The sequence below is a fragment of the Lepisosteus oculatus genome, chromosome 10, assembly GCF_040954835.1.
Source record: "Lepisosteus oculatus isolate fLepOcu1 chromosome 10, fLepOcu1.hap2, whole genome shotgun sequence".
Taxonomy (NCBI): domain Eukaryota; kingdom Metazoa; phylum Chordata; class Actinopteri; order Semionotiformes; family Lepisosteidae; genus Lepisosteus; species Lepisosteus oculatus.
The window spans coordinates 27,682,604-27,709,058 of NC_090705.1; the positions used below are offsets into that span (position 1 = coordinate 27,682,604).

The 26,455-nt window shown below is 38.0% G+C and overlaps 1 protein-coding gene across 3 annotated transcripts; it reads right to left on the bottom strand.

Moving 5' to 3' along the window:
* Positions 1-534: 534 nt before the first annotated feature.
* dek (DEK proto-oncogene) lies at positions 535-25,803 on the bottom strand. 3 transcript variants are annotated; one of them, XM_015357420.2, is made up of 12 exons: positions 25,609-25,803; positions 20,285-20,462; positions 16,338-16,436; positions 13,897-14,006; positions 11,064-11,158; positions 10,396-10,516; positions 8,335-8,550; positions 7,560-7,736; positions 6,837-6,957; positions 6,584-6,729; positions 3,558-3,626; positions 535-1,923 (listed from the first exon to the last, which is right to left on the bottom strand). In XM_015357420.2, the coding sequence occupies exons 2-12, from the start codon at positions 20,451-20,453 to the stop codon at positions 1,912-1,914; spliced, it is 1,335 nt and encodes a 444-aa protein (XP_015212906.1). In that variant the 5' UTR covers positions 20,454-20,462; positions 25,609-25,803; the 3' UTR covers positions 535-1,911. The 3 variants fall into 3 exon arrangements, with proteins under 3 accessions (XP_015212906.1, XP_015212905.1, XP_015212908.1); XM_015357419.2 differs by lacking the exon at positions 25,609-25,803 and adding an exon at positions 24,132-24,218; XM_015357422.2 differs by lacking the exons at positions 16,338-16,436; positions 20,285-20,462; positions 25,609-25,803 and adding an exon at positions 15,509-16,179.
* Between the last annotated feature and the right edge of the window lie 652 nt (positions 25,804-26,455).

The following is a 26,455-nucleotide window of genomic DNA, read 5'->3' on the forward strand; positions in this document are numbered from 1 at the left end:
CTTTTTGAAGTAGCACTTTCTACTTTTCATATAATTTCCAGTTTTTATAATTTTTATAAACCATAGTTTTGAAATAGAATTAGCTTTGGCCTTTCATGATATACATGAAAATTGTACATTTCATAAAAAAGTTAAAGAAAGTTTGAATTCAGTTTTTGTTATTCACTTTATAATCTTTCAGTGACTTGGCCTCTTCCAGAGCCTTTACCTTTTACAAATATTGAAAATGTGAGTTTGGAAAAATAAATAGTTCCCATGGCTAACATTAAAGCCATATTTTGTTTTTTTGCTGCAAAGTTATATTACCAATTAATGCAATATCAAAGCATGCCATTGGAAGAAATTGGTCATGATGATTTATTAAACTGGCAGCCTTTTCTTTTGTATTTTAAATACACAAGTATTATATACATGCAGAGTGATGAGGCTGTTTCTAGTTCAATGGATCTGGTACTTTACCCTTAACCCTAGCATTAAAACAAATAATGGACAATTCAGAACTAGTACACTTCCACCAGAGAGAAGCAGACAACACATTTTTATGGATTTTAATAAAAAGTAAAGATCAAGTTATTGTTCAACAATTCAAATGATTTTGGTATAAAAATAAAATCCAAAATTTCCAATTGGAAGTTTTTTTAAACCAGGATAAAATGAAAAATCATCACTGCCAAACCCATCCCTTTATCTTGCCACCTAGAGACCATGTTTTTAAGGTGTCCTCTGTTTAAATCATTACTCACCACCTTAAAAGAAACATTCTGTATGGCATCAAGTATTATCACAAATGTGGCATTTTTAGCAAAATGGAATTCATTTTCATGTAAAAGACAACTTCAAAGTGCTGTCACCAAAAGATGGGATGGATACAAAGATAGTTGCAACAGCTGTAAAGCATTTTAAAACAAAACTGCATGTTTTAATGGTTGGTAACATGTTTAGACTTCCATCTTAACTGCATGTATACATACAACATGAAAAACACCACTAATAAGCAAATACAAAAATGGGAACAGAGATGCCTTTTTGATTTGTGAATGGCACTACAAATGTACATGCATCATTTTTTGCTAATAGGAATCAGGAATTAAACCCTTCTCCAATTTCAGATTAGACTCCGATTAAATCAAAACTCACCTACAAACACGAGAAGCATCTACAAACAGAAAGCCTCCATCATACACTGTTTGCTGCTTGTCAGACAGACCAAGTTCCAAGTTTCAGCTGGGTTTCCATTTCAACCATCATCCTACAACACCTGTCTTAAATCAATGTAATGGCACCTGCAAATGACCTGCCATTTCAACATCAACTTCATGCTAGTAGAGAATGAAAAGGGGGATGCACGCCACCCCCAACATACACAGAAACAAATTTACACAAAGAAGGCTGTCAACCATGCAACAGCAGATTGACACAGCATCTCATTCAGGTCTGGAAAAATGAAAAATCCCCCTTTGTAGACCCAGCTTTGCTCATCATGTAACACTCCTCACTGCCACCCATGCCCCTCTTTTTTAAAAACTATATGCATCCAGAAAAAAATAATAAAGCTGTGCCTAAACCACACAGCAAGCAGGTTATTCATAGCCCAATATATTCAAATTTACACCTCTTTCAATAGTTACTGGTAAGTACATGTAAGAATACAAAAGTTCCAAGCTTAGCTGTAATGAAGGTCGCCATCCAACTAATATAAAAACATTAGAAAAAACAGTTCACAAGAAGCTATTTACATGAGCAGCTTAAGACAAGAACAGAGCATGTTTTTAAAATACTTAAAACACAAGTACAAAGTCAATACATTCTTTTTCTTTGCTGGTATTAAAAAATTCAGATGTGATCCTTCCTAAAAATCCTGGTTTTCCTTTCGCCCATTATGCTCACAGCACAGGTGTTCCAGATGTTTCATCAGGAGATCAGCTGAAAAAGTAAAATATATGGTAAGCTATTTTACATCCTGAGGAAAACTCTGGTTAAAATCACATTGCTAGTTTGAGTCTGGGTAATGCCCCAAACTGTTCAACTGTGACTGGGATTCCCCCTGTTACGGCACACAAATAGATTAACCCTGGGACTAAAACCAAGGCTAACCCTGGAGATAGTGTCTTGCATCATTCTGGGTACTGTTGTTTTGCTATTACAATATACCAACTATTTCACAAATGCGTGTCAATTGTTCATATTTCCTTTGGCACAGGTTTGCAGACCTTTTTTAATCTATCTTGGCTATCAGAAACAGCAACAGAAAGAAAGAAGAAAGCAACAGGAAGGAAAAAAAGCTGCCCAAATACAGAAGCCTGAGTAACAGCAGGATGAAAATGTATTGGGTGGATTATTTTTTTGGATCTAAACTGTGGTTAAATCCAGGAGAAACTATACCAGAAAAAACTTTTGCGACTAAAATGTACAATATGTTCAGTATATACTTGCTTTTCTTAATGGTTGATATTTCCTGGCTGCAACAGAAATACTGTTAAAAATGTGTAGCGTTCTCATAAAAATGGGTTGGGGAGGACAGACAGAATCAGACAACACAGGACTCAACAAGGGAGCCTTCAAGCTTTCTATCAGACAGCGGCTTGCGCAACTTGCCAGAAGCCTGCATACTTGGAGTGATGTCAAAGAGAAAGGCATCACTCGTCAGATTGGCATAACTCTCCAGTCAGGTACTGGAAAACTCTCAGTGCATCAAAAGATAAATGGCTCTGAAAGGCCAGCATGTCAGCAGAGTATGCTCATGTGTTACAGCCCAAGAGCTATTCCTTAAAGGGGAACTGCAGTTTCAACTTCTCAGACTGCTTATTAAATCTTGGAATTTTGTGAACTTCTTGTTAATTCCTGAAATTCACAATTAGGAATTAAGCACAAAATCTTGTGAAAGTACTATAAATCGCCATGTTGTCACAAAGTCCATTCAAATTCCCACAAATTGTGACATGATGCGGTCCTTCCTGCTTACTAGTCACTGTAATTACTAATGTAATGGCACTGTGCGAGTGAATAAGTACAGGCTGTGCAGCAGACATTTCACCGCAGAAATGTTCCAACATGATCTGCATGTACAGTTAACAAGAAACTAGTAGTTGTCAGCCTAAATGTCTCAAAATCAAGAGCAATAAGTTCCCCTTTAAAACCAACATAAATTCCAAACAGCTGTACAATAAATAACAGGGAAATTCCAAATGTAAGGTTACAAAACAGAAAAGGCCTTTCAACCATCTAGCTTTTTTGTTAGTAGCTAACTGATCCACAAATCTCATCCAGCTGTTTCATGAAAGAACACAGACTTGGCAGGATATCTTATTTGTTGCAAGTAAATGGAGAAAATATTAATATTAAATATTAATATTAAAATATAAAAATATAAAGGATATACTAAAAATATTTCAGCTGGCTGAACATGTAATAAGTTCAATTGTATTACCCAAACATCACGACATTAAGATAACTAAAACTGAGCATTTTTACACATCTCGGTCAACCTAAAAAAAGTTAGTGTTACAATCTTCTGCTTCTATAAGCTGCGTGATTTATCTTAATCTCAAAATACTCACCTCCTTTACTGTTGTTTTAATGAAATCTTTCCTGCTGGACAAATCATGGTCAGGATAACTCTCGTATACCTGAAAGATTTGGAAATGATATTTTATGCTGGCTAAGAGTACAATTGTCACGTGTCCTAGAAAATACTTATATATACCTTTAATATACCTTACGTCACTGATTCACTTATGGCTTTGGTTAAGAGAAACAGGTTTGTGGATTTCAACGATCACATTTCCACACACAAGGCTGCACTAAGGTTATATAAAACACTGAACCAATCAGTGTGAATAAGGCCTGCCCTTTTTAGGACCCAACGAGATACTGTTAGCTCTTTTCATTTGACTTGCTTGTACTCCCTGTGCTTTTCAGATTGGATTTGATAATGTAAGAGTTCAGTCAAGGTTTTGCACAAATCTTATTGTAAACAACCTTCAACCTAATGTATATGAAAATCCTACTCAGTAGCTGCCACCTAAAGTGAACAGAAAACACCAGAGAAATTTGAATATCTGCATTTTTGTTTTCATACTTATTATAGAAAAACTTTCTGACAACACAAATAAATATGATATAAAGAAACAAGAAACCTATTTGTCATATCAGACAAGGATAAACCAAACAAGACAATTTGAAGTAGAGCACAGGGAGCCAGCTTGATAGGACAGAACTGTAGCCACAAGAAAAAACAAAACCCAAGAGAAACAGATCTGTAAAAAGGAACCTATTTGCACTCTTTTTACAGCATCAATCCTGCAGAGTAGTCTTGCTTTGTAATGTAAGCAAAAAATGACAGTGGTACATATACTGTTAAGTTTAGTATAACACATACGGTGCCTTATAAATGTATTCATACCCCCGCCAACATCATCACATTTAGGGTAGTTGATAGATCACAAATCTCAAACTTCACCATATGTTTTCTATCCGATTCAAATCTGGACTTGGACTGAGCCATTCAAGTAATCTTTGTCAATTCATTGTGACATTGACCACTTGTGCTTCAAGTCGCTGTATTGCTGATTTTGTTCAACTCAGCTTTTGATTCTTGAGTGACTGAAGCATGTTTCCCTGTAGGATTTGCCTATTTTTTAGTAACCACTCTCTGCCATGAAAACGATGCAGACATTAAGTTTTAATTCTCAATTACAGTGCCAACCAGAATTATTGGCACCCTTGCAAAAGATGAGCAAAAAAGGCTATAAAAAAATGTCTTTGTTGTTTATCAGCTTGATCTAACGCTGTTCATAGGAATTTCTAGGGGTCCCAATAATTGTGACGTGTTTTTGAGAAATGTTTTTTTATAAGGATTTTTTACCTCACATTTATAAGGATAATTTTACCTCACTGAAACTTTAAGATTTCTATCATATTTTCAGTGTAAAATCAAGCTGATAAACAACAAAGACATTTTTCATAGCCTTTTTTGATCATCTTTAACAAGGGTGCCAATAATTCTGGAGGGCACTGTAATTGCCCTGAAACCGGAAGCAGCATTATAGTGCTGCACCACATTTTAACAGCTGTTCATTTTTTAAATTCATACTGAGAAAGCTTAGGAGTACATTTGGCAGCTCTGGAACTTAAAAATCTCAGGCTTTCTTTCAATAAAAAATTTAACACATCCCTGAATGTGGGGTCTCAGCATCTTAAAGAAACAGCTGCTCCTGAGCTGCGTCGGTTTCTTCCATTATTTCACAGAGCGACACTACTGCTGCTCCTGCTGACAGCAGAGCTCATATAAAGCTCTGTGTGTATTTACAAAGAGAGATGCAATTTACAGTTAACTCTATAGATTCACTTAAATGTCAAAGTAACAGTGAACTGCTTTATTAAAATGCTGAAAGTACCCGTAAAATGTACAAGATTACATTTCACCCAACTGCTACACTACACCATATCATGGATTTCACATAACACTAACACTCAGAGGTGCTCTGGGGTACGTAAACCCCCTTTTGCCCCCCTGTAAATCTGGCATTGACACCTTCACTTCACGTGCAACCTACCAGCTTCCCAGCATAGTCCTTCTGTTCCTAGCTTCTTGACCTGCACCTCAGCAGATGACTCCTTTGGCCTTGTCTTTGGTGCACCCAGCACTCGGCACACCTTTTCTATGACCACCCCTACTTTGAGGGCCCGGCCTCAAAGGTTGGACCCCTCTGCCCTGAGCTAGGATCCCTCTGGACTAGGCACAGCTCTGGACCCTGGTGGCTCTCCCTGTCCTGCACCTGCCATCCATGCATTCCAATTCCAGTCCACCTGCCTGCGTCCCCGGTGATCCCAGCAGACTCCGGGTGGCTCTTTCTCCTTAAGCCCGGACGTTAGGAATCCAAGTTGAAGAGCTGAATCCTTTGAAGAGACCACTATCCTGGGGGGGGGGGTCCCTGCTTTTGAAACCCAGCTGCCGATTCCTTGGTCAGTCTACCTCAGGCTGGGTGGCCCTACTCTGTACCAACGTGCTCTCTGCCCGAGGTGCAGTGAGCCGGCCACTCTCTCTGGACAGCAACACTCTTGATATTGGGTCAATAAAACCTTTGCATCCACCCCCATTCCCTGGGGGGCAACAGCAGGTGTAACGTAAGTAGCCCTAATACTCCCAATTGATAATTGAAAGTCAAAAACAGCTACTAACAGCTTCCTTTGAGGAAAATATTAAACATTTTTAGCACGTTTTCAGCTACATCACGTTGATGGAATGTCAGATTTGAAAGGGAATGATGTTTGAGAATGTCAGTTTGGTGGATTTTAGGCAGTTCTATTAAACACAGAGGACTTCATCCACAAGCAGTGACCATACCACGGAGTAATGTGAGCACCAGTGATGAGATTCATGCCTAATTTTAAAAAATACAAGTTTTTTTTGTGAAACCAAATTTTTAAAACTGAATTTGCATTGACCAAAAACATGTACTACATCTGTATGAATGCAAACAAAGCTTTAGTGATTTTAGAATTCTGCAGTTGAGAAATCTGCTTAAATCACTAAAGACATTGTAATGCCTCTCCCAAAGAGACAAACGATTAGGAAACTTACTTTCTTGCAGATCTGCTTCATGGTAACTTCTTCTAAATTGGCATTGTCCAATAACTTCTTCACTGTTACTTTTAGCTGCTCATCAGTGGGTGGTTTTTTCACAATCTTGATCAAGGGTTCATCATCTGAACTGTCTTCTGATTCCTCTTTTGCCGACAATAATATGAGAGAGAGAAAAAAGGACTTTAGCATAGCATGAAGAGGTCTGAGTATAACATTCCAAGTTAAACCCTGGGTGATGTAGCAGCCCCACCTTTACTTGTCTTGGTTGTTTTTGTCTTGGTGCTGCTGCTGTCAGCTTTCTTGACACTGGCAGCTTTGGCAGGCCTCTTCTTTGCTGCTGCTGGAGATTTCTTTGCCACTTTCTTGGGCGCCTGTGAACACAAGATGAGTCATGACATTAACACTGATAAGTCACATACTGTGGGGGAATGGGCTTGTCATTGAGCTCCATCCTTCTACCAACAGTAAGTGCATAATTCAAAACTTAATAGTATATAAAATATCAGTTTTTTTTGGTTGCTCATGGTAACTTTTATTTTAGGACTTCTTTAAGTGAAACCATAAGCACAATATTCTACTTGAATTTTGTGGGGTTATCACAAATACCATATAAAGAGCATTCTCAATTCACAGACTGAATACAAAGTGCTGTTATTCTAATGTGGTACAACATATAAGCATATAAATACCCAGAAATAAAAGGTGATATTCCATACTTTTGCCTTATATTCATTTTTTCATTTCAAACCAATTCAGATTAAGTATACAGCAAATATAACAAATGACTTTACAGTCACAAAACACATGAAGGGCACTGTATAATACACTAACATTAGCATTAGATTACTCTGCATGTGTATCGACTATGCTTAAATATTAAATAAACTTACACATTCACATTTTAACTTACACACAACTTTCCATTGATCTTTGTCCCTGTGGAAAGAAAGAAAGTTCTAGCACTTAGGCTTACCTCCTCTTCTTCATCAGAGCTGACATCTTCAGAAGACAGATCAGATACCTCTGAAACCTCATCACTAGACGGATCCTTTTTCTTTCCTTTAGCCTCGCGCTTCTCCCTAGCTGTTACTGCACTGATGCTCTCTGTCTTCCCCCGTTTCTGGCCCTTTTTTTGAGGTTTAGGGCTCTCCTGTTGTCCAGGAAAAAAAAACATCAGCCATCCATTTCAACAACACTTCAAGCTCTTGGAGAGAAAGTGAATATTAACCAAAGATGTATGTTTTGTATAACACACTATGCTCTTAAAATCCAATTTTGATTCCTTATAATTCCTTGTGATTTCAATATTTAAAAAACACATTCCATGTTAAAATCAATTTAATTTTGCCGTATCTAATTTTATATACCTTCTCTGTTTGAGGTCTCTTCTGAATCTGAATACCTCTCAGTGTAACTGTGTGCGTCTAGACTTATATAAGAAAAACTGACAGAAGCCTATCAGGCTGCCAGACCATATTGATGGATTTAATGTTTCTCATGCAATTAAGAGTTATCTTATGATCCCCATACAAAATTCTGAAAATACAGTGAGCTGCAACTAAAGCCAACATAAATTTGATCTGGTCTGAATACTTGGTGAGAACGACCTTAGATACAACATGACTAGCTAAAACAGAAGCAAAAAGTAATCTGGTGGAATGACCTAAATTCCTACAACTTCTAGCTTTTGCACTTTGAGACCAGATACTCAAGGGGGGGGGGGCAGAGACACTAGAGGTCTTGCTCACCTCTTCCTCATCATCCTCCTTCTCCTGCACGTTCCGAACAGCCTCTTTCCCCGAGGCCTGCTCCTTGCTTTCCTCTTCATCCTCTTCGCTGCTGGTCTCCATCACAATCTCCTCTGACTTCTTTGTCACTTTGGCCTTTGCCTTGCTAGGAGAACGGCTTTTGTTGCCCCTTTTCTCCCCTTTCTTAGGCTTCTTCTTCTTGCTCTTTGGCAGAGGCTGGTAATGGTAGGAGGAGAAAATAAGCCCCATCTGAAAAAGGCTGTCAAGTCCAGTCCACACAGGCTTGTTCTTCAAGGCACTGGGAGTTAGCATTTTTAACCGATGAGACCCATGTCCAAATCCAAAGTTCAAACAAATTTCCCACACTGAGCACAGGAAGCCACCACCATCTCTACTACTCATTTTCCCCTGCAGCAAATGACCATTTTCAGAGACCTTCTCACTTAAAGTTGTCTAGAAAAAAACATTTAATGTGTTGGACTGATGTGCAACCTTTTCAAAAAGTGTTGAATGCAGTTAAATACAAGGCAAGATTAATCATATCAGTCACCCAATGAAAACTGCAAAACAGAAAAATACATTTGCAATGGACTAATGTTTTGTTTCGAGTATACGAAACTGAGAATGCCAATGCAAAGTGATTATCCATCTTATGTCAGTTTGTCTATTAAGAAATTTATTAACAAAACCTTTAACTGCACTCATAAACTAATATAACAAAGAAAACAATTTTCTGTAGACACTTCCTTGAAATTTAATATTTTATTGTTAGCACATGAGCTTAAAAATTAAATTAACTTTATAGGGCTGGGCGACATAACGAAAATGTACCGATATGAACGTTAATCTCTCAATGACCTAAATTTGCCTATGTCAGTATGTACAGTAAAAGCTTTCATCACTGTGAGTTGTCATGAACAGTCCCCTTAAAAAACTACGACACCCAGTAATATTCAGTCACATGCTTCTGCCTCATCCAACCTTTGTTCTCCATTCAAAACACAAAGAAGCGTGCCGGACATGAGACAACACGAGCGCTCATGCTGAACCCCAGTCAGGCAGGAATGACTCAAGTACAAATGAAAACTAGCTGGTATCTAAAAAAGATGCAGTGTCGATCGTTTGGTCATATTTTGGCTTTAGCAAACAGGATACTGAACAAAGAGAAGTCAGATGTAAACTGTCGCAAAACTGTTTCTGCACCCAAACGTAACATGAGCAACTTGTTTCATCACTTGTGGAATACGAAGAGTGCATGGCCAAAAAAAAAAGAGACTGACAAGCAAGATTGATGACAGACATTGAGATAAGATGAGGTATGTACAGCTTTAATAGTTTCGCATATTTAAAACATGATCTTTCAGCATATCGCGTAATCATATAATTTCAAGGGTTGAAAAAAAAATTATTCGTTAATCATTATCGAGGTAAATGTGTGAAATTATCATGATATTGATTTGAAGTCATATCGCCCAGTCCTACTTCTTCACATTAAAAAGTTTTATTTAGAATTCTCTTGTGCATTCCTCTCTAGTATTTCTGCAAAAGAACCTCCTGCAGGAGCAAGACTGTGTCAATAATTCTAACCTCAGAACCTCTGACTCTGTTCTTATAAGTCTACTTCCAAATAGCTCAACCTGTGAAGGCTTTTGATCAGAGTTCAAATAATGAACTGTAGCATGGATTGCCCTAGCAGTGGTACTTGACCAGATATGCTCTGGGGAAAGGTAGGCTTGAATGAGCCAGTGCTTCCGAGTAGCTTTATAACAGCGACTTCTCAGACCTGCTGGACACCCACAAGCTGTCAGCGACTTCAGAAAGAAAAAAAGACAATTCTTATGAAAACGGGAGAACAGCAAGTCAATCCCAAACGCCACTATTCTTGTCACAACCTCAAATGAAAGTGACCATGCTGAAAGAATGGTATGGGATTGGTTCCTCGTATTTGGAACACATACTGTTCTTGCTGCTTCCAAAGGCCAGCGAGTGGTTATTTCAGGGTCATCAGGAGCGTACATATATCCTTATAATTTAGCAAATAAAGATCAAACCATAGCATACCTTTCCTGTTGTCCTTGGTTTCAAAAGGAAAGTCATGATTCTGTCTATAAGCTCATCATGCTTTCCATTTCTTTCCAGATCAAGGGCAAGACATAACTTCTTCAGCATTGCATTCGTAAGCCTGTAGAAATTACAAAAACATACACTTAGCAAGGGTTTTTTCTTCAGAAAATATTAAATGAGCAACAAGATTATGACTTTAGACTCAATTTTCTGGTTTCTACTGCCAAAATGTACAGCAGGCAAGCAAAATCACAACTGCACTTTACGTTTAACCTATACTATCACAAAAACAGTTCTACCTCTAGCAGTACATCAAGTTGTTCATACATGTCCCAGACATCAGTTAATTAAATCCACAATTCCTCCCTATGAGCACCCTTTTATGAGGTTATAAAAAAGCAAAACTTACACAGTTTAAATAGCAGATTAAAAACATAGACGGCCACTGTCAGAATCCACAATTGAATTACGCAAGATCTATCAATTAGTTTTAGCAAAGGCTTAATTTCAGATAACTTAAGAAATGCAGATCCATGGAGGTCAACAGCCTTCTAGCTGTGCTCTACAAACCACATAACTTTATATCTGTTACTTGTAATGTGAGCCTATCTGTCACCATTACTGAAAAAAAAGAAAATAGAAAAATCTGAAATCAGGAAAAATACCTTTTAAGAGATTCCACTTTTTTATTGTAGGGGTCACTGTTTTTCTCAAATGCAAACCCATTGAAGAGACGTAAATTTCTCTTTAAAGTCTTTTCCTGAAGATGAAATATTTCAAATGAACATTTTAATGCAAAAAAAAGACATTGCTTCAGAGTCATACACATTTTAAGACTACTTACACTTATACAGCAGTTATAATGAATTTGGCAGAATTTTGTTTCATGGTGAGCAGTTATTTTTTTAATTCTATACTAATCCAAATTGGAATTATCAATTATGCTTTTTGGCTCCCGCTGACCTGCCCACTGATTCACCTATCTTAAGCACACTGTAAGCTCTGCAGCAAAGTACTAGAGGAGCAAATCTGCAGGATTTGAGGTACGCTTAAGTCACAGGGGTTAGTTACAATTGTTAAATCTCAAAATCAAGAATGCATAGTACTACTACTATCTATTAATACACATTTTATTCTCATACAATAGTGTTTTTTGGCCTGAAAAAACATTTTATGATTTAACGGACATTTGGCAAGAATGGACACCACTTCTCTCTTATTAGTAGTAAACATTCTCCAGATTTCTATCTTTTACGGAAACTGATGCATGCACTGGCCTCTGAATGGCCTCCTCACGTCTATTACCATCTTAAGTATATGGCAATTACAGTTTTGTCTACATATTTTCTTTTGCCCATAAAATATTCTAACACTGCACTGAGGGGGTTTCATATTTGAACTTTAAATAAAAAAAACAGTTTTGGGACAAAAACACTGTAGAGTATAAATTCAGACAAACTGCAGCCAGTAGTGGATTACCAATAGAAGAGCACAGCACCACCACAGAAAAGTAAAAGAAAATGTTAAATAAGCTTGCTAAAAAAAGAGGTATTTAAGAGACGGTCAGACAGAAGGGCACTTTGTACCAAGCCTGGGCCCAGTGGAGGAAAGCTAAACACACAAGCTTCTTCTGAAGTGCTATGGTTGAGCTAGCTAACAAGACCTGTGAGCTTCAGTGAGTTAAGTGAGGGTTATGTAGAGACTGTCACAGACACCACACAAAAGAACACACAAAGGTGTCTGACCTTAATAGGCCTTTAAGAAGCTGTATTGAGTCAGTACAGTACAGAGGAGGACATCTCATGCTCCTAAGGAAGCACTTTATTTTCTATAAAGGCAATAGGTGAGGCAGGGCTTGCAACCCTAGGGACCACTGATGAGCTGACATTAGCTTGTGAAAATACAGGGAAAGAGCCATATTGAAGGTGAGCCAAAGACTACACAGAGGAAAGAACAGAGCTGTTTCACTTTGCAAGTCTAACTATTGTTCTAGGAAAGGAGAGTACATGAGTAAAGGGATTATGAATTCAACAGTTCATAATGTAAAGAGCAACAGCAACAGAAGTGATGCCCTGAGAAGAGAACATGGAATGTAAGAGGGGGAACTGGAGGGAAAAAAGTAAGAGTGAGAGAAGTAGTTGAAGACAGCCCAGCAGTGGAAATCTTAAAATACTATAAATTACACTATGGGATACTATGGACTGTGAACTCCTGGTTAACACAGAGCCCTAAGGATCCACAGCTGTACACGCAGGTCTAAAATCAGGCAACATAAATGATCAAAATGAGAAATTAAATTCAATGTATTTGTATATAGCACCTTTCACAACAAGGTTGCCCCAAGGTGCAGAAATCTGGCAGGCAGGTTACCTCAGGTCACGAACATTAAAGGAGAAGAACACTGACATTCCATCTTCAAGCATTATTACTATTTTTTTTAAGTCTGTCATAATAAAACCACTACTTAAAAGCTAACCTGTACCTTTGCTGCTTCTCAAAACTTTTCACCAATTACTTAGGAAAAAAATGGCAGCAACTCTAGTGTGGGACTCTTTTCTTGTCGCTCACAATATTTCTGTGAATTTCCAATCAAGCGTCCTACGCAAAGAGAGCATTGAGACTTCACAAAACAGTAAAAGATTGACCTTTACTCCATGACACAGGCCACGTCTGTATTTTTGATTCTTTAAGATCCAAGTGCAGCCTTCTGACACTTATTTTGAAATAAGTGCATCATCATTACCCCACAAAGACTTTAATATCCAATCAGATTATTATGTGAACCTGAAGTAATTGTTTCACAGTCTGTATTATTCCAATTAACAATATTGTTAGAACTGTTTATAATAGTTGACAATCTATCAAATTGACTGGGTTTACATTATAGTAAGCTAACAGTATAGTTATATTACGATTTGTTAAGCAGGTAACGAAATAATTTTACTACAGCTCCAGTACTCCAGCTTTCAGTCTTTAAGGCATTTGGATTCTGGAGACTAAACAATGTGATTCTATTTCAGCTTATATTAAACTATCTGGGGACTTTTAAGGATATACAGGATGCGAGGTTAAAACAATCATACTTTATGAGGTGGGTTTCTGATTGCTAAAACCAAGAAACTAATCATTGCCAACAAAAGGCACAATAAGTTCAGATGCATGGTGCATAGCTATAGCCTTGAGCAATGAGTCATTACTGCAGCACACAGCTCTTTTAGGACATCTTTCATCCATTTTCTAAATGCTTTTTCCAATCCAGGACTGTAAGGGAGCCACATCTGGATGGGGCACCATTCCATGGTAGAGCAAACAGTCACAACAGGGCCAATTAACCTACCAATATGTCTCTAACCTATGAGAGGAAACAGGAGCACCCGGTGGAAACCCAAATAGAACACAGAGAGAACACAAACTTTTCACAGGTAACTTACAAATACTTAAATGATTGATTACTTTTTGATGAAGTGACAGATAAAGAGAAAAGGGTAGAAGTCTTACAGCGCCTGGCCGGTTATATAGAAGCTTGTGAAGAGGTTTCAGGTCATGAGTTTTAATTTTTCCTATGAAATACTTTATTCTCTCGATGTCTCCCAACTTTTCACCTTTACCTGAAAAAGGAAAGAATCAACAAAAGTTATATAATTAGAGTTTTTGTAACAATTACAGTACCAAAGCAATTCAAGAATTCATCCATTAATGCACTTGCACAACAGCATCACTCTGAAACAAGAGGCTATAATGCTGCAGTTCCAGACACATGATCACTCCTTGGGGATACCCCATTGGTAGTAACTGAGAACAAGCCAGCAGGGCCAAAAGAAATATACCGATTCCTAACAAGGATTTCTGCTGAATAAAGTGTTTATGTAATGAACAAAATACAAAATTGGACAATGTGCTGCTACTGCACATTACCAATAAGCACAAGCACAACTTTGAACTACTTCAACCCCCAGCCAGTTTGGCTTTTTGCGTTACACATCACTGCAACAGTGTACTTTCAGTCAGCCTGAACTGAAATAAAAATTGTAAAACAAATATCTACTTCAACTTGTGCTCAATGAAATTTAGGCTTATTAACTAAATTACTGCATTGTCACGATCAGTAATTTCTATTATGAAGAACACATGATTTAAGATGAAAGATTCTTAAAAATGCCAAGACTAGTTTCAGAGCACTGAATGTATAGGTCAATTGACTGAATAATTTTAATACATAACGTTAAAACCAGAATGTCACTCATTACATTTAAATTAATTTAAATGAACAGGAACTTCTTAATTTAGAAATGTAATTACAATTTAAGTTTCCCTTTCATTTCTTTCTGACCAAAGACTATGTTTAAGAAAGTGTTAAGTCATACTTTAAACAGTACTTATTCATTAAAATAACTTAGTACAAAATATCAAGGTGACAGTGAATGTATAAATACTTGTGATTACAAAGATTAACACATACATTACAATGTCAAACTGTCTTTTTAAAGACAGCTTCGCTTTCTAATTGAAAATCTTTCCAGCTTTTAGGCAAAATCAGGAAAATACCTAGAGATTCTCTCTAAACCTGCTCAGAAGATGCACATATTTAAAATTTTTTTGGGTTACTGCACTACAGCTGGTGTCTTCTCGTTTGATCACCGGTTGTACCGGTTTCTCATTAAATATACAGGAAATGGACAAAAACATAAACACCTGGGTAAATGGAACATCAAGTATATTGAAAGTAGGCACTTCCACACCATTGTCTCATGCTTTAAGCGACCACCATGCTTAGGGTCAAGTATACAAATGCTGACAGGCCTGGTTGCCTATGGCTTAGTATGGTTGCAGGAGACCTCAGTGACTCTGAAAGAGGGGTGGTTGTTGCAGTTTGTTTCAGCGATTCAGAGAGTTTAACTTGCTGATGTTTCATGAACAAAGGTGTTTAAGGTGGCTCTGGTTGTACCTCTGAGGGAGACACCGACACCAAGGTGCCCTCTTTCCCTCAGAAAGCAAATTCAATGCTAATCACCACCTAATGGTACTGTGAGGTCACCCAATGGTTTGATGAGCATGATGTTATCTATACTGATAACACAGCCACGAGATCTGAACCTAAACGAGTACTTACAGGATAGTCTAGAACAACACTTTATGGAAGAATGGTCCCACATTCCTGCTGCAGAATTCCAGACCCTGTAGGCCACAAGGTATACAGGCTGTACTGTCCACATGCTGTGGTCCATTGCCCAATTAAATAGCTTTACAATGGTTTTATTTTTTTAATTTACTACACATTTATCTAAAGCATTCAAATATTGACTACAAAACAGATTCAGAGAGTTCTGTCTGAAAGTTAACAAATGTCACCACATCACCACTGCTCAAACTACAGACTGAATTAAAGGTTTTACAGACCTTTTCTTCATTTTCATCCTGGTATATCTGTACATAGAACTCTAAAAGGCACACTTCCACTTGCTCTAAGGTACTGCTTCTACATTACGATGCCCCTCCTTTTCTACAGTTTGTAGGGCTTTCTTGATTATTGCATTGCTAAATTCAGTAAATTCCCTAAGTAACCTCAAGCCCTGCAAATGTTAATGAAAGTGCATTTGAAAAAAAGCAATTGATAAATTTTAACTTAGTCAAACAGTGCAAAAAAGGCAAATTACCAGTGGGATGAGAACAAATGCAAAAAAAATACAAAGCAAAACAAATTCCCTTATAACAACTTCAAATTTATCATGAAATGCCTTTTTTAAAGCACATGTGAATACAGTTCATGTGAACAGATATGACATGTAAAATCATTATGCTGCACAAACCCAAAACACTGGATGTACTTAAGTCACTCTGTTCAGCCTTAACATCTTGAGGCATTACTGAAAAAAATACAGAAAAACAGTTTCAATAACTGCAAAACAAAATTAAATTTAAAATGCAAACTGGATGATGACCTGCTTCAATGGACAGTGGTTCCCTTGATTTGGAGATTTGGAAATCCAGTCTCATCACCTTCTTTTTCTGCCGCTTTCCTTCTACTACAAGGCTTTTCTCTGAAAAAGGTTAAAGTCATTAAAACCAAACAGTTTTAACCATATTAAAATATACAGAACTAGGGCTGGGTGATATGACCTCAAATCAATATCACGATAATTTCACAGATTTACCTCTATAATGACAAATTAACTATTTTTTTAAACCCTTGAAATTATATGATTACAAGACATGCTGAAAGATCATGTTTTAAATTTTCAAAACTATTAAAGCTACACACCTCATCTGATCTCAATGTCTTACATACAAACAATGTTGTAATGGCGTTAGTCATCTCATTCCATCTGCGTTAATCTTTTGCATATTAAGTAGCAATTCAATTCAATTCAACTTTATTGTCATTAAACTTACACAGGTGCATAGTATAATGACAAGTTTCTCATTAGTCACTCAGGTGCAGTATATAAATAGGACAGAAGATAAGACAATAGACAGTAACATAATAGCAATAACAGTAACATGTAATAACATAACATAAATAACATGTAATCAAGTAATCAAAACTGTGCAAAATTCCACAAACAGAGAAAATATATCTGGACAAAAACAGTGCAAGGTAATTCTTGGAACAGTGCAAAAATAATATGGTTAAAAATAGTATGGTTAATTAATAAATATTAAATATTATTATGACTGGTACAGTTTTACTGGGCTATCGAGGGGACAGTACAATTTCGGCTTACATGTGTGTGTAATGGTGAAGGAGTACAGTCATTGTGGGTACAGGAAGACGTTAGGAGAGATCACAATATGATGGAAGGGAGTGGGGGCGTCACCAACTTGACAGCTCTGGGGAAGAAGCTATTTTGGAGTCTAGTTGTGTGCAACTGGAGTCGACTAGAGAACCTTCTGCCAGATGGTGGGGGAACAAACAAGTTATGACTGGGGTGAGTGGGGTCAAACATAATTTTGGTAGCTTTTTGCAGACTCCTGGTGTTGTATATTTCCTGGATGGATGGTAAGGCACTGCCCTTGATGTGTTGGGCAGTTTTGACCACCCGCTGTAGTGCCTTACGGTCGGATGCGGTGCAGTTGCCGTACCAGACTGTGATGCAGCTGGTCAGTATGCTCTCCACCGTACATCTGTAGAAGTTGGTCAGGATCAGTGGATGTAGGTGTATTTTCTTCAGCCTTCTCAGGAAGTACAGCCGCTGTTGTGCCTTCTTGATGAGACTGGATGTGTTCAGTGTCCATGTAAGGTCCTTAGAGATGTGAACACCTAGGAATTTGAAGTTATTCACCATCTCCACCGCAGACCCTTCTATGTAGATGGGGGAGCGAACTTTTCCTTGTCTTCTGAAGTCAACAATCAGCTCTTTGGTTTTGCTGATGTTGAGACATAGGTTGTTGGTTCGGCACCAGTCTACAAGTTGTTTAATCTCCTCCCTGTAGGCAGTCTCATCATTGTCAGTGATCAGGCCCACAACTGTGGTATCGTCAGCATACTTGATGATGGTGTTTGTGCTGAACTAAGCAGTACAGTTGTGGGTGAACAGGGAGTAAAGCAGTGGGCTGAGCACACAGCCTTGAGGGGCACCGGTGTTAAGGGTGACTGTGTTGGAGGTGAGGTTGCCAATCCTGACAATCTGGGGTCTGCTGGTGAGGAAGTCTAGGTTCCAGCTGCAGAGGGTTGTATCTAAACCTAGAGCCCTGAGTTTGGTAGAAAGTTTTATGGGTATGATGGTGTTAAATGCTGAGCTAAAGTCAATGAACAGCATTCTTGTATAGGTGTTCCTTTTATCCAGGTGGGTTAGTGTGGTGTGTAAAGCTATAGAGATTGCATTCTCTGTGGAGCGGTTTGTGTGATAGGCAAACTGGAGAGGATCCAGTGTTTTTGGAATGCTGGCTTTAATGTGCAGAATAAGTAGTTTTTCAAAGCACTTCATTATGATGGGGGTGAGTTCAATAGGGCGGTAGTCATTTAGGCATGTGGGGGCTGATTTTTTTGGTACTGGCACGATGGTGGTTGTCTTGAAGCAGCTAGGTACAGTGGCCTGGGCCAAGGACATGTTGAAGATGTCAGTCAAGACATCAGCTATCTGCCAGGCACATGTTCTGAGTACCAGGCCAGGGATACCATCAGGTCCAGCAGCTTTATGCGTGTTCACTCTACTTAGTGATGTCCACACATATAGCTTGGATAGTGTGGGGGTTGGGGTGGCAGGGGAGTCAGTGGTCCAGGTGGTTGGTTCAGGGTTTTGAGCTTCGAAGCGTGCGTAGAAGGTTTTAAGCTTGTTTGGAAGAGGGGGGTCGGTAGCGCTTACAGGGCTTGTTTTGCTCTTGTAGCTTGTGATTGTATTTATGTCTTGCCACATGCGTCTTAGGTTAGTGTTGGTGTTGTTGTGGTGTTCTATCTGGGATTTTTACTGTTTCTTGGCAGAGTTTAAATGCTTGTGTTAGAGACAGCTGTTTGGGGGGAATGACTTCGGCCATGAGTGCGTTTGTCAGTCTCTCTTTTTTTTGGCCATGTACTCTTCGTATTCCACGACATGGTTGTGTTTCTTGTGAGCAACAACTTGTTCGTGTTACGTTTGGGCGCAGAAACAGTTTTGCAACAGTTTACATCCGACTTCTTTTTGTTCAGTATGCTGTTTGCTGAAGCCAAAATACAACCAAATGATCCGACACCGCATCTTTTTTAGATACCAGATCGTCTTCATTTGTACTTGAGCCATCCATACCTGACTGGTGTTCAGCATAAGCGCTCATGTTGTCTCATGCTTCTTTGTGTTTTGAATGAAGAATGAAGGTTGGACGAGGCAGAAGCATCTGACTGGATATGACTGGGTGTTGTAGTTTTTTAAGGGGACTGCTCATAAAAGCACCCAGTGGGGAAAGCTTTAACCAAACATACCAACATAAGCAAAATTAGGTTGGTGAGAGATTCTCAACGCCAGTATCGGTAAATTTTCGGTACATCGCTCAGTCGTCTACAGAACCATTCACAACTTGCTCTCATATCATTTATAACCAAACTACAAGTGTGAAGCCTAAATGCTGACTGTTTCAATGCTCATTTAACATACCTTTAGTTTTGTTTTAAATATTGGTATTTTTGGAAATACTTTTGTCGATCATATTTGCACACCCAACTTGGAATCATTTTTTGTCATCTTAAAACCTCAAAAAACAAAATGGCAAATACAAAATATACAATTTAAGCTCTCAAAAAGGGAAAAATAGAGATAAACAAGTTCAGAAGACAAGAGTGCACTCCAGATCATAGAATCGCAGTTTTTGCACTATTGAGATGTAATTTAGCTGCACTTATTCGTATAAAAGCAATTTCTGCAAATTAATGCAACTAAGTGCAATGAAATCAATAGTTTCAAGGCTTGCTCATCACTAACTGCAGTCACAGCAACACAGCAAGTCACAGCAGTCACTTATTTGAATGCTGAAGGGACTGCTGCACTCATGTCTACCCTTACCACAGCAACACTCTTGACTCTTGATTTAAGAAATTCCCATCACAGCCGGCTAGTAAAAAATGTCAAACAACACGCAACATCTGCTCCACATAGGGATCAACTGCAGTCATTAGGGAGAGCTGTTAATGCTTCAACCATTAGAAACCAGGATGTCCCAGAATGAGCAGTCCCTAAATACTGGTGTTTTAAACAAAACAGCAACCTAACTGCCAAAGCACAAACATGTTACCTCTTGAAACAGAAACAAGAACATATCCCTCTTCCTGAAACTTCATTTCCTGAAAAACTGAGTTTTTTGCTGTAGCCCCCACTGATTGCATTAATAAAACATTCTCAGATTTAAATTAAGTGAACATCTCTTATCAGAGAAAGATTTTACCTAAGTGTAAAACAGATCTGCAAATGCAAGAGTTTACCTTTCTCTTCCTCCTCTTCGTCTTCCTCCTCTTCATCATCTTCTTCCTCCTGTTCTACTGCTTCCTCCTCTGGCTGTCTCTTTTTCTGCGGAGGCTCTTCTGTCGGCTTCTTGTCCTCTTCTGACCTTTTTACACCCGCTTCTGTGTTCGAGCCTTTGTCACCTGACATGACTGTTACCTGTCAGATCCACAAGCACATTACACTATTGAAAAAGCATGTGCTTCAACAGCATTTCTTCTTTACAATACAAATCAGAGACAATAGACACCCACTGCATAGCATGTTTTACAAAAGACTCACACTACAAAAACCCTTTTGGGGTCCTATAAATACACTTGATATTAGCTTGACTAAATAACTCAAGACAATATAGGCAACATGCATTTCCTGTTATAGAAATCTTCTGGATCTACCAAATGGATCCAAGCAGTATAGGGGGGTCCCCATTTAACAGCATCCAGGTATACATCTACCCATTTTCACACCATTGACTTTTTGTGAGCATGGACCTAAAAATTCCCCAACTTTGTCGAAACGATGTTAACTCCACCCTAAAAACAGTCTAGACCATACAAATTGCAAATGTATCCAAAATCCTTGCAAAACTGTTTTCTATTATATAAAACTGATAAGATTTATATTATTGAATTACTTAACTGTATGCTTGTGTAATTTTTGTACGTCTTTTCTGTGCCAACTTTACGTGTGCCTTTACTTTTCTGTGCCTATGAACACAAAGCACCCTAACAAAGAAGCTGATTTGAAAACACTGAAAAGTGCAAGCAAGCCTACACTGCTAGATAAGCTAAAATTATTAATTTTACTCTACAAAGTATTAGATATCCTTATTTACTTAAATAGTATAATACTATAAGTCAAATTTTAAAGTATTTTGCATTGTGCTGCAAAATTAAGTGCTCAATTTAATGGGTCATTGCAGTAGTCACTGTTTTTACAAAGAAAATGTGAATGTATACTGCTGTAGACCACCATCACATCCTTGTCCCCATCACTACCAAATTACACTGATTTATATGGAGACATATACAGCTCCATATATATATATAATGCTCCATGTGTTTACAGTATATGTAAATATTTTATGATATGTCTTAGTTGTAAATGTCTGTAGATTATTTTTTTTCATGTTAATTTTATTTGCTTTGGTCATGCTGATAAAGCACCTTGAATTGAATTGAATATAGTACACTTATTTACATATATTAATATTTACATCCCCCAAGTTCCCATTAACCCCTATTTCCATTAGGAAATTATTCCCCATAACATTAATTCACTTTCGTCCATAATTTACAGTCCCCATTAAGGACGTTAAAAGGGAACCCCGTGTCACAGTTTTTTCTGATGCATGTATGATGTATGTGAACGGTTCAAACCAGCTCAACTGGTCAATAATATTTACATGTTGTAGTAGTTTGAGAATAACAATAAGAAAGCAGCACGTTTACACAAACAACAAGCGTTTCATGCTGATATGACTAGCCAAACCAGTCCGATTTCCACTGTAAAAGCAATCTGACAAGTTTAAAGTTTTACAAACTACGTAAAGCAAACAACACACCTACAATGCATTACATTGTGTGAATCTGCAAAGACTAATTTTAAAATAATGGCAACCTACACAACAGTCTGCAATTTTAAAAATGTGAGATGGATCAGCTATGCAATAGCACTCTGTACTATTTGTCAAACAGGGAATCAAATCAGAGGTTAGGGATCGTTTCGCTAATTTTTTCTTCAATTAGACTTCATCATTGCCAAGTACTGCAATTGTATAAGTTAATATGAGCAGATCAATTGCCCCTTAAAAATCACATACTGAAAAACCGAAATGAGAAAGGACAATAACAGTATCCTATTATAACCTTTTTCTCTCATGGGAATGAGATGTCCAGCCTTGATCCTGGAGGGCCCCAATCCTACAGTTTTTACTAGTAAGCACTAGTAACAAAGTTTAAATGTGATCCGGGTTGTCCAATTCTGGTCCTGGATGTCTGTTTTTCTTTTATAGGTTAAGTTTTTATAGCAGCAGCTCACAAACTGTGAGAACTTGTTAAATTAGTCCAACTAAGCCAATAATGACTGGTTTCAGGTTGTTAAATGCCCAGCTGGATTGCGGACACATCACAGCTCGAGGACTGGCCGGGACCACTAGAATAACCAATTAAGAAAGTTTAAAATTACTTAGAAAGTCACATAATTTGGAACTAAAATCTGTGTATTTAAATACTCTTCAGCCCTCAAGGGCTGTACAAATTTTAATTTCTCTGAAAAATCTTCTTGGCGAGGCAGTCTCACAGGCTCATTGAGATCAATATTCGATCTGTGTTGTATTTTTAAATTTGCTTCAGACAATTAAAAAAAGTAAAATTTGTAACTAGTATACAGTGTTGTACCAGTTCCTAAATTTCATATGTACCTTCATTTAGATAGTTGACAAAAATGTAATCTATCAGACACTGTGGAGGACGACACGCATTATGGGAGTTCATTGTTACTCTCACTTGTCAAATAATATTGCATCTTATTTTTAGCCATTTTCAAGCTATGCAAAATCATAAAGAGGTCTATGCAGGTACATGTTACCCTTAACTAATTTGGTAGTATACGTTTGGCACAAAAAAAGTTTAAATAAACCCCTCCCATCACCTCTATTTGCAATTTAGGTTGAAGCTTGTTAACTGTTCAGGCTTTATTTTAACCTGTCTTCTTTCTGATTTTTACAATATCCTCTCCTCCTTTAATCTGCATCCAAAGAAAAATTTCATCACACCCGAAGAAGGCTCCACAGCCGAAACATTGTGTTTCTTTTCTTCTCTTTTCAGCATGGAATAAACCTTTACTTGGTCCTTTAATCTAGTTCAATTTGTTGATGATCTGACTCATACCAAAGGACTTCTTAATCTAGTTATTGCAAACAATGTAAATGTCAATGAATTAGTCATTTCACTCAAAACCCTATCAGATCACTTTTTATACATTTTAACATCCCAACTGTATTATCAAAGCCACTGCCCAGATTGATTTGCTTTCTGTAATGGAAAAAAAAGTGCTCCTGCTTCTGTCACTGATGCCCTAACTAGATCTGATTTACATTACAACCAAGATTGTCTAAGCAGTAAAAACAGGGTTAATTATTTCAACAATTCAGACTCGATAGCACCTATTCTGTCACTGTTAAGGACTCTAAATACTCCACCTTCTCTTACTTTCAAAGATCTTGGAAAAACTTGTAGCCATTCAATTACAATCTCATTTGTCCTTCCTTAAAATACATTTAGTGTCAGTCTTGTTTTAGATTAGCCAACAGTACAGAGAAAGCCTTGTACAAAGTTCTAAACTACCTTCAATTAAACTCTGGCTCTAGTTCTCTATTGGTCCTATTAGATCTGACAGCTGCATTCAGTTAGACTGCCTTGTAGCCTGTAGATGTGTAACTGGAACAGCTTTGAATTGGTTTTAATCTTATTTGTCAAACCAGGAACAATATGTTGCCATTGAAGACCAAAACTGACATATTCTCTTCCTCTATCCTAAGACCTTTTCTGTTTTTAATCTTCTTACTCCCATTAGGCAGTCTAACTGGAAAGAAAATGGCACTTTCATTTTTATGATGGCCACATTTACCTTTACATCTCTATTCCATTCATTCCCTCATGTGACGTCTCACTTATGACAAACTGTGAGTGAAACCGAGGCCCAGCTGAGCTAAAATTTCCTCCTTATGACAAACACTGAGGTAATGTGCACAATTCCCATGGCATATACATCCCATTTACTAAATTCCCTACACCTTGGAAACCATAGCCTCACTTTATGACCTACTTTGAGAAATCTGGGGATAGAGGGTCTTCTTTGATCCTGACCTCTGTTGTGATGCACTTTTTTGTAAGCCATCTATAAAGTCACTTCAGAAAATCAATCTTTTCTTGACACTGCTGCAGAAAGTCTGATTCATGCATTTGTCACATCAGCTGGATTACTGCAATACTTCATACAGTGGTCTCCCCACCCACTCCCTTAACAGACTTCAAACTATCCAAAAACGAGCCATTCCGTCTAATGCATTTAAGGCTCCCTGGCCACATCACCCCAATTTTGAAACGTCATCACAAGCTCTCTATTACCCAGTGAATTCAGCTCTTTTAAAGACCTACACACTAAATCCCTACAACGCGTAATACTCGTATTGCTCCCTGTGTATAAAGCAGGGCTTTACACTCCCTTAGACATTTTTAGCACTTCTTATCAGTTCAAGTGCCTTGGGTCGTGAGCTTTCACATCTTACGGTTTTTAAATCTAGACTAAAAAACTTACCTAAAGTTATGTTTAGTTTAATGTTTGCTTTTCCCACGTTTTTTATCTCTACCTTTATCGGGTTCAAGCGTTATTTTGATTTTAGTTTTACCCTGTAAAGTGTCCCAAATACTATTGGTGTACATGGGCACTGATAAATATTGAAATATATAACGGCAGTATTACAAACGCCTATGAAGTCAGTCATTTTTAATACAAAACACTTACAGGTATTCCTGTAAACAGTCGCGCAAAATGCAGTGTACTAAAACCTATAAGATAAAAACACTACCTCAGTGCCTTGCATTTTGTACAAACACATGGACACGTGCCCTTACAGTTTAAAAATAATTCAGAAGTCCGCCTACTACTGAACTTAGTAACTCAGTCAATTATGCTTTTGTGACAGCGCCACTTCTGCGGGTTTCACTTTCAATGCGATATTCTCTACGGAAGGCGCCAATTTTAAAAAGAGCCAGGGAAAAAAAGGCAAAAGTTAAATAGCTTAATTTAACTTAATGAGTAAGACAAGCATTCCTCTTTAAACGTTTAAATGCCCGATAATACAGGCATGGGCTTTCTTTATAATCGTTTAAAACATATAATCGACTCGTACCTCGACGGAAGGCTTCTTAACTAGCATAAATATCCGCGAAATCCGATTTGAAACACAAAAATATATTAACCTAAATGTGTTTTACAAAACTAAGGCGCGAAAAGTTGCCGTTGTTTGCCTGCAGAGAACCGAGCTTTGCATGCTCTCCAGCGCCAAGCTAACTGCGCACCGCTCACGCGCTCCCAAACCGAGCCAAGGTGAGACCTGCAAGAGCTAAGCTCGCGGAATAACAGCAATGACAAATAAAGTGTGCTTTATCGAACTCACACTCGAAAGATCCAGCTAAATATCCATGCGTGATCAAATTCATGGCCTATATTTTGCTCGCCTCAGTTGACTCGGTACCGCCCCCCCACAAATAAAAAATATTTACAACTTGTTAAAGCTTACCGATGGAGCACACTGCAGTATATAGAAAATTACACGTTTTCCTATTTTTTATACGCGGTGGTCACTAAGATCCACCTTCCGCCTTTATAAACAAGAACAGGAAAGCCTCCAAAACCGATAATACAACTAGCCAATTGCCCAGACTCCTCTCTTCGTGCAGCTTCAGCTCGGAGTTTCAAAATGGCGGTTCAGGCAGGAGGCGGGAAGTCAACGACCTATTCGAGAATAGAAAACATTCGACAAAGACAAACAATCGGGTTGATATCCAATAGGGTTGCAGAACCTGTATAGGAGCGAGGACGTCAGCTATTTTCACAGGCCCAGAGTGGAACCAAAGAGGATTACGCTTTGCAAATAAGAGGCTGTTTTCTTGTATCGCAGAACTTAGAGGTCTGTAAGTTATGCGTAGTTACAGAGTAGATGCTGCTTTTTGGAATTGTACTTGGTCACATCACCCAGCTTCCACCTACAGAAATCCATGTATAAAATGCACAACACAGCGCATCAGTGAAAAGCTGCTGCGAGAGCCAGTACTGTGACGCCGTGGTCAAGTGTTGTCTTGCAGTTTAAACCATTATTTTATCAATCATATTTCTGTTATAAATTTACTGTACATGCTATCAACGTCTACACTTAAGTCGTACGCGGTAAAAGTTAATACATTTTCACTGAATTGGGCGTTTTCATTTGGTTCTTCTCAGCTGCACAATATATAGTTTTACAAAAATGTTTCGGAGGCAACTGGGTAACATCCAGACAGCGAGCACAGATGCGAAGTAAACTATGGGACACAACAACGCGATCAGTATTTTCAAAACCCTGGGAGGCGGAAGAATTAATTTGCTCT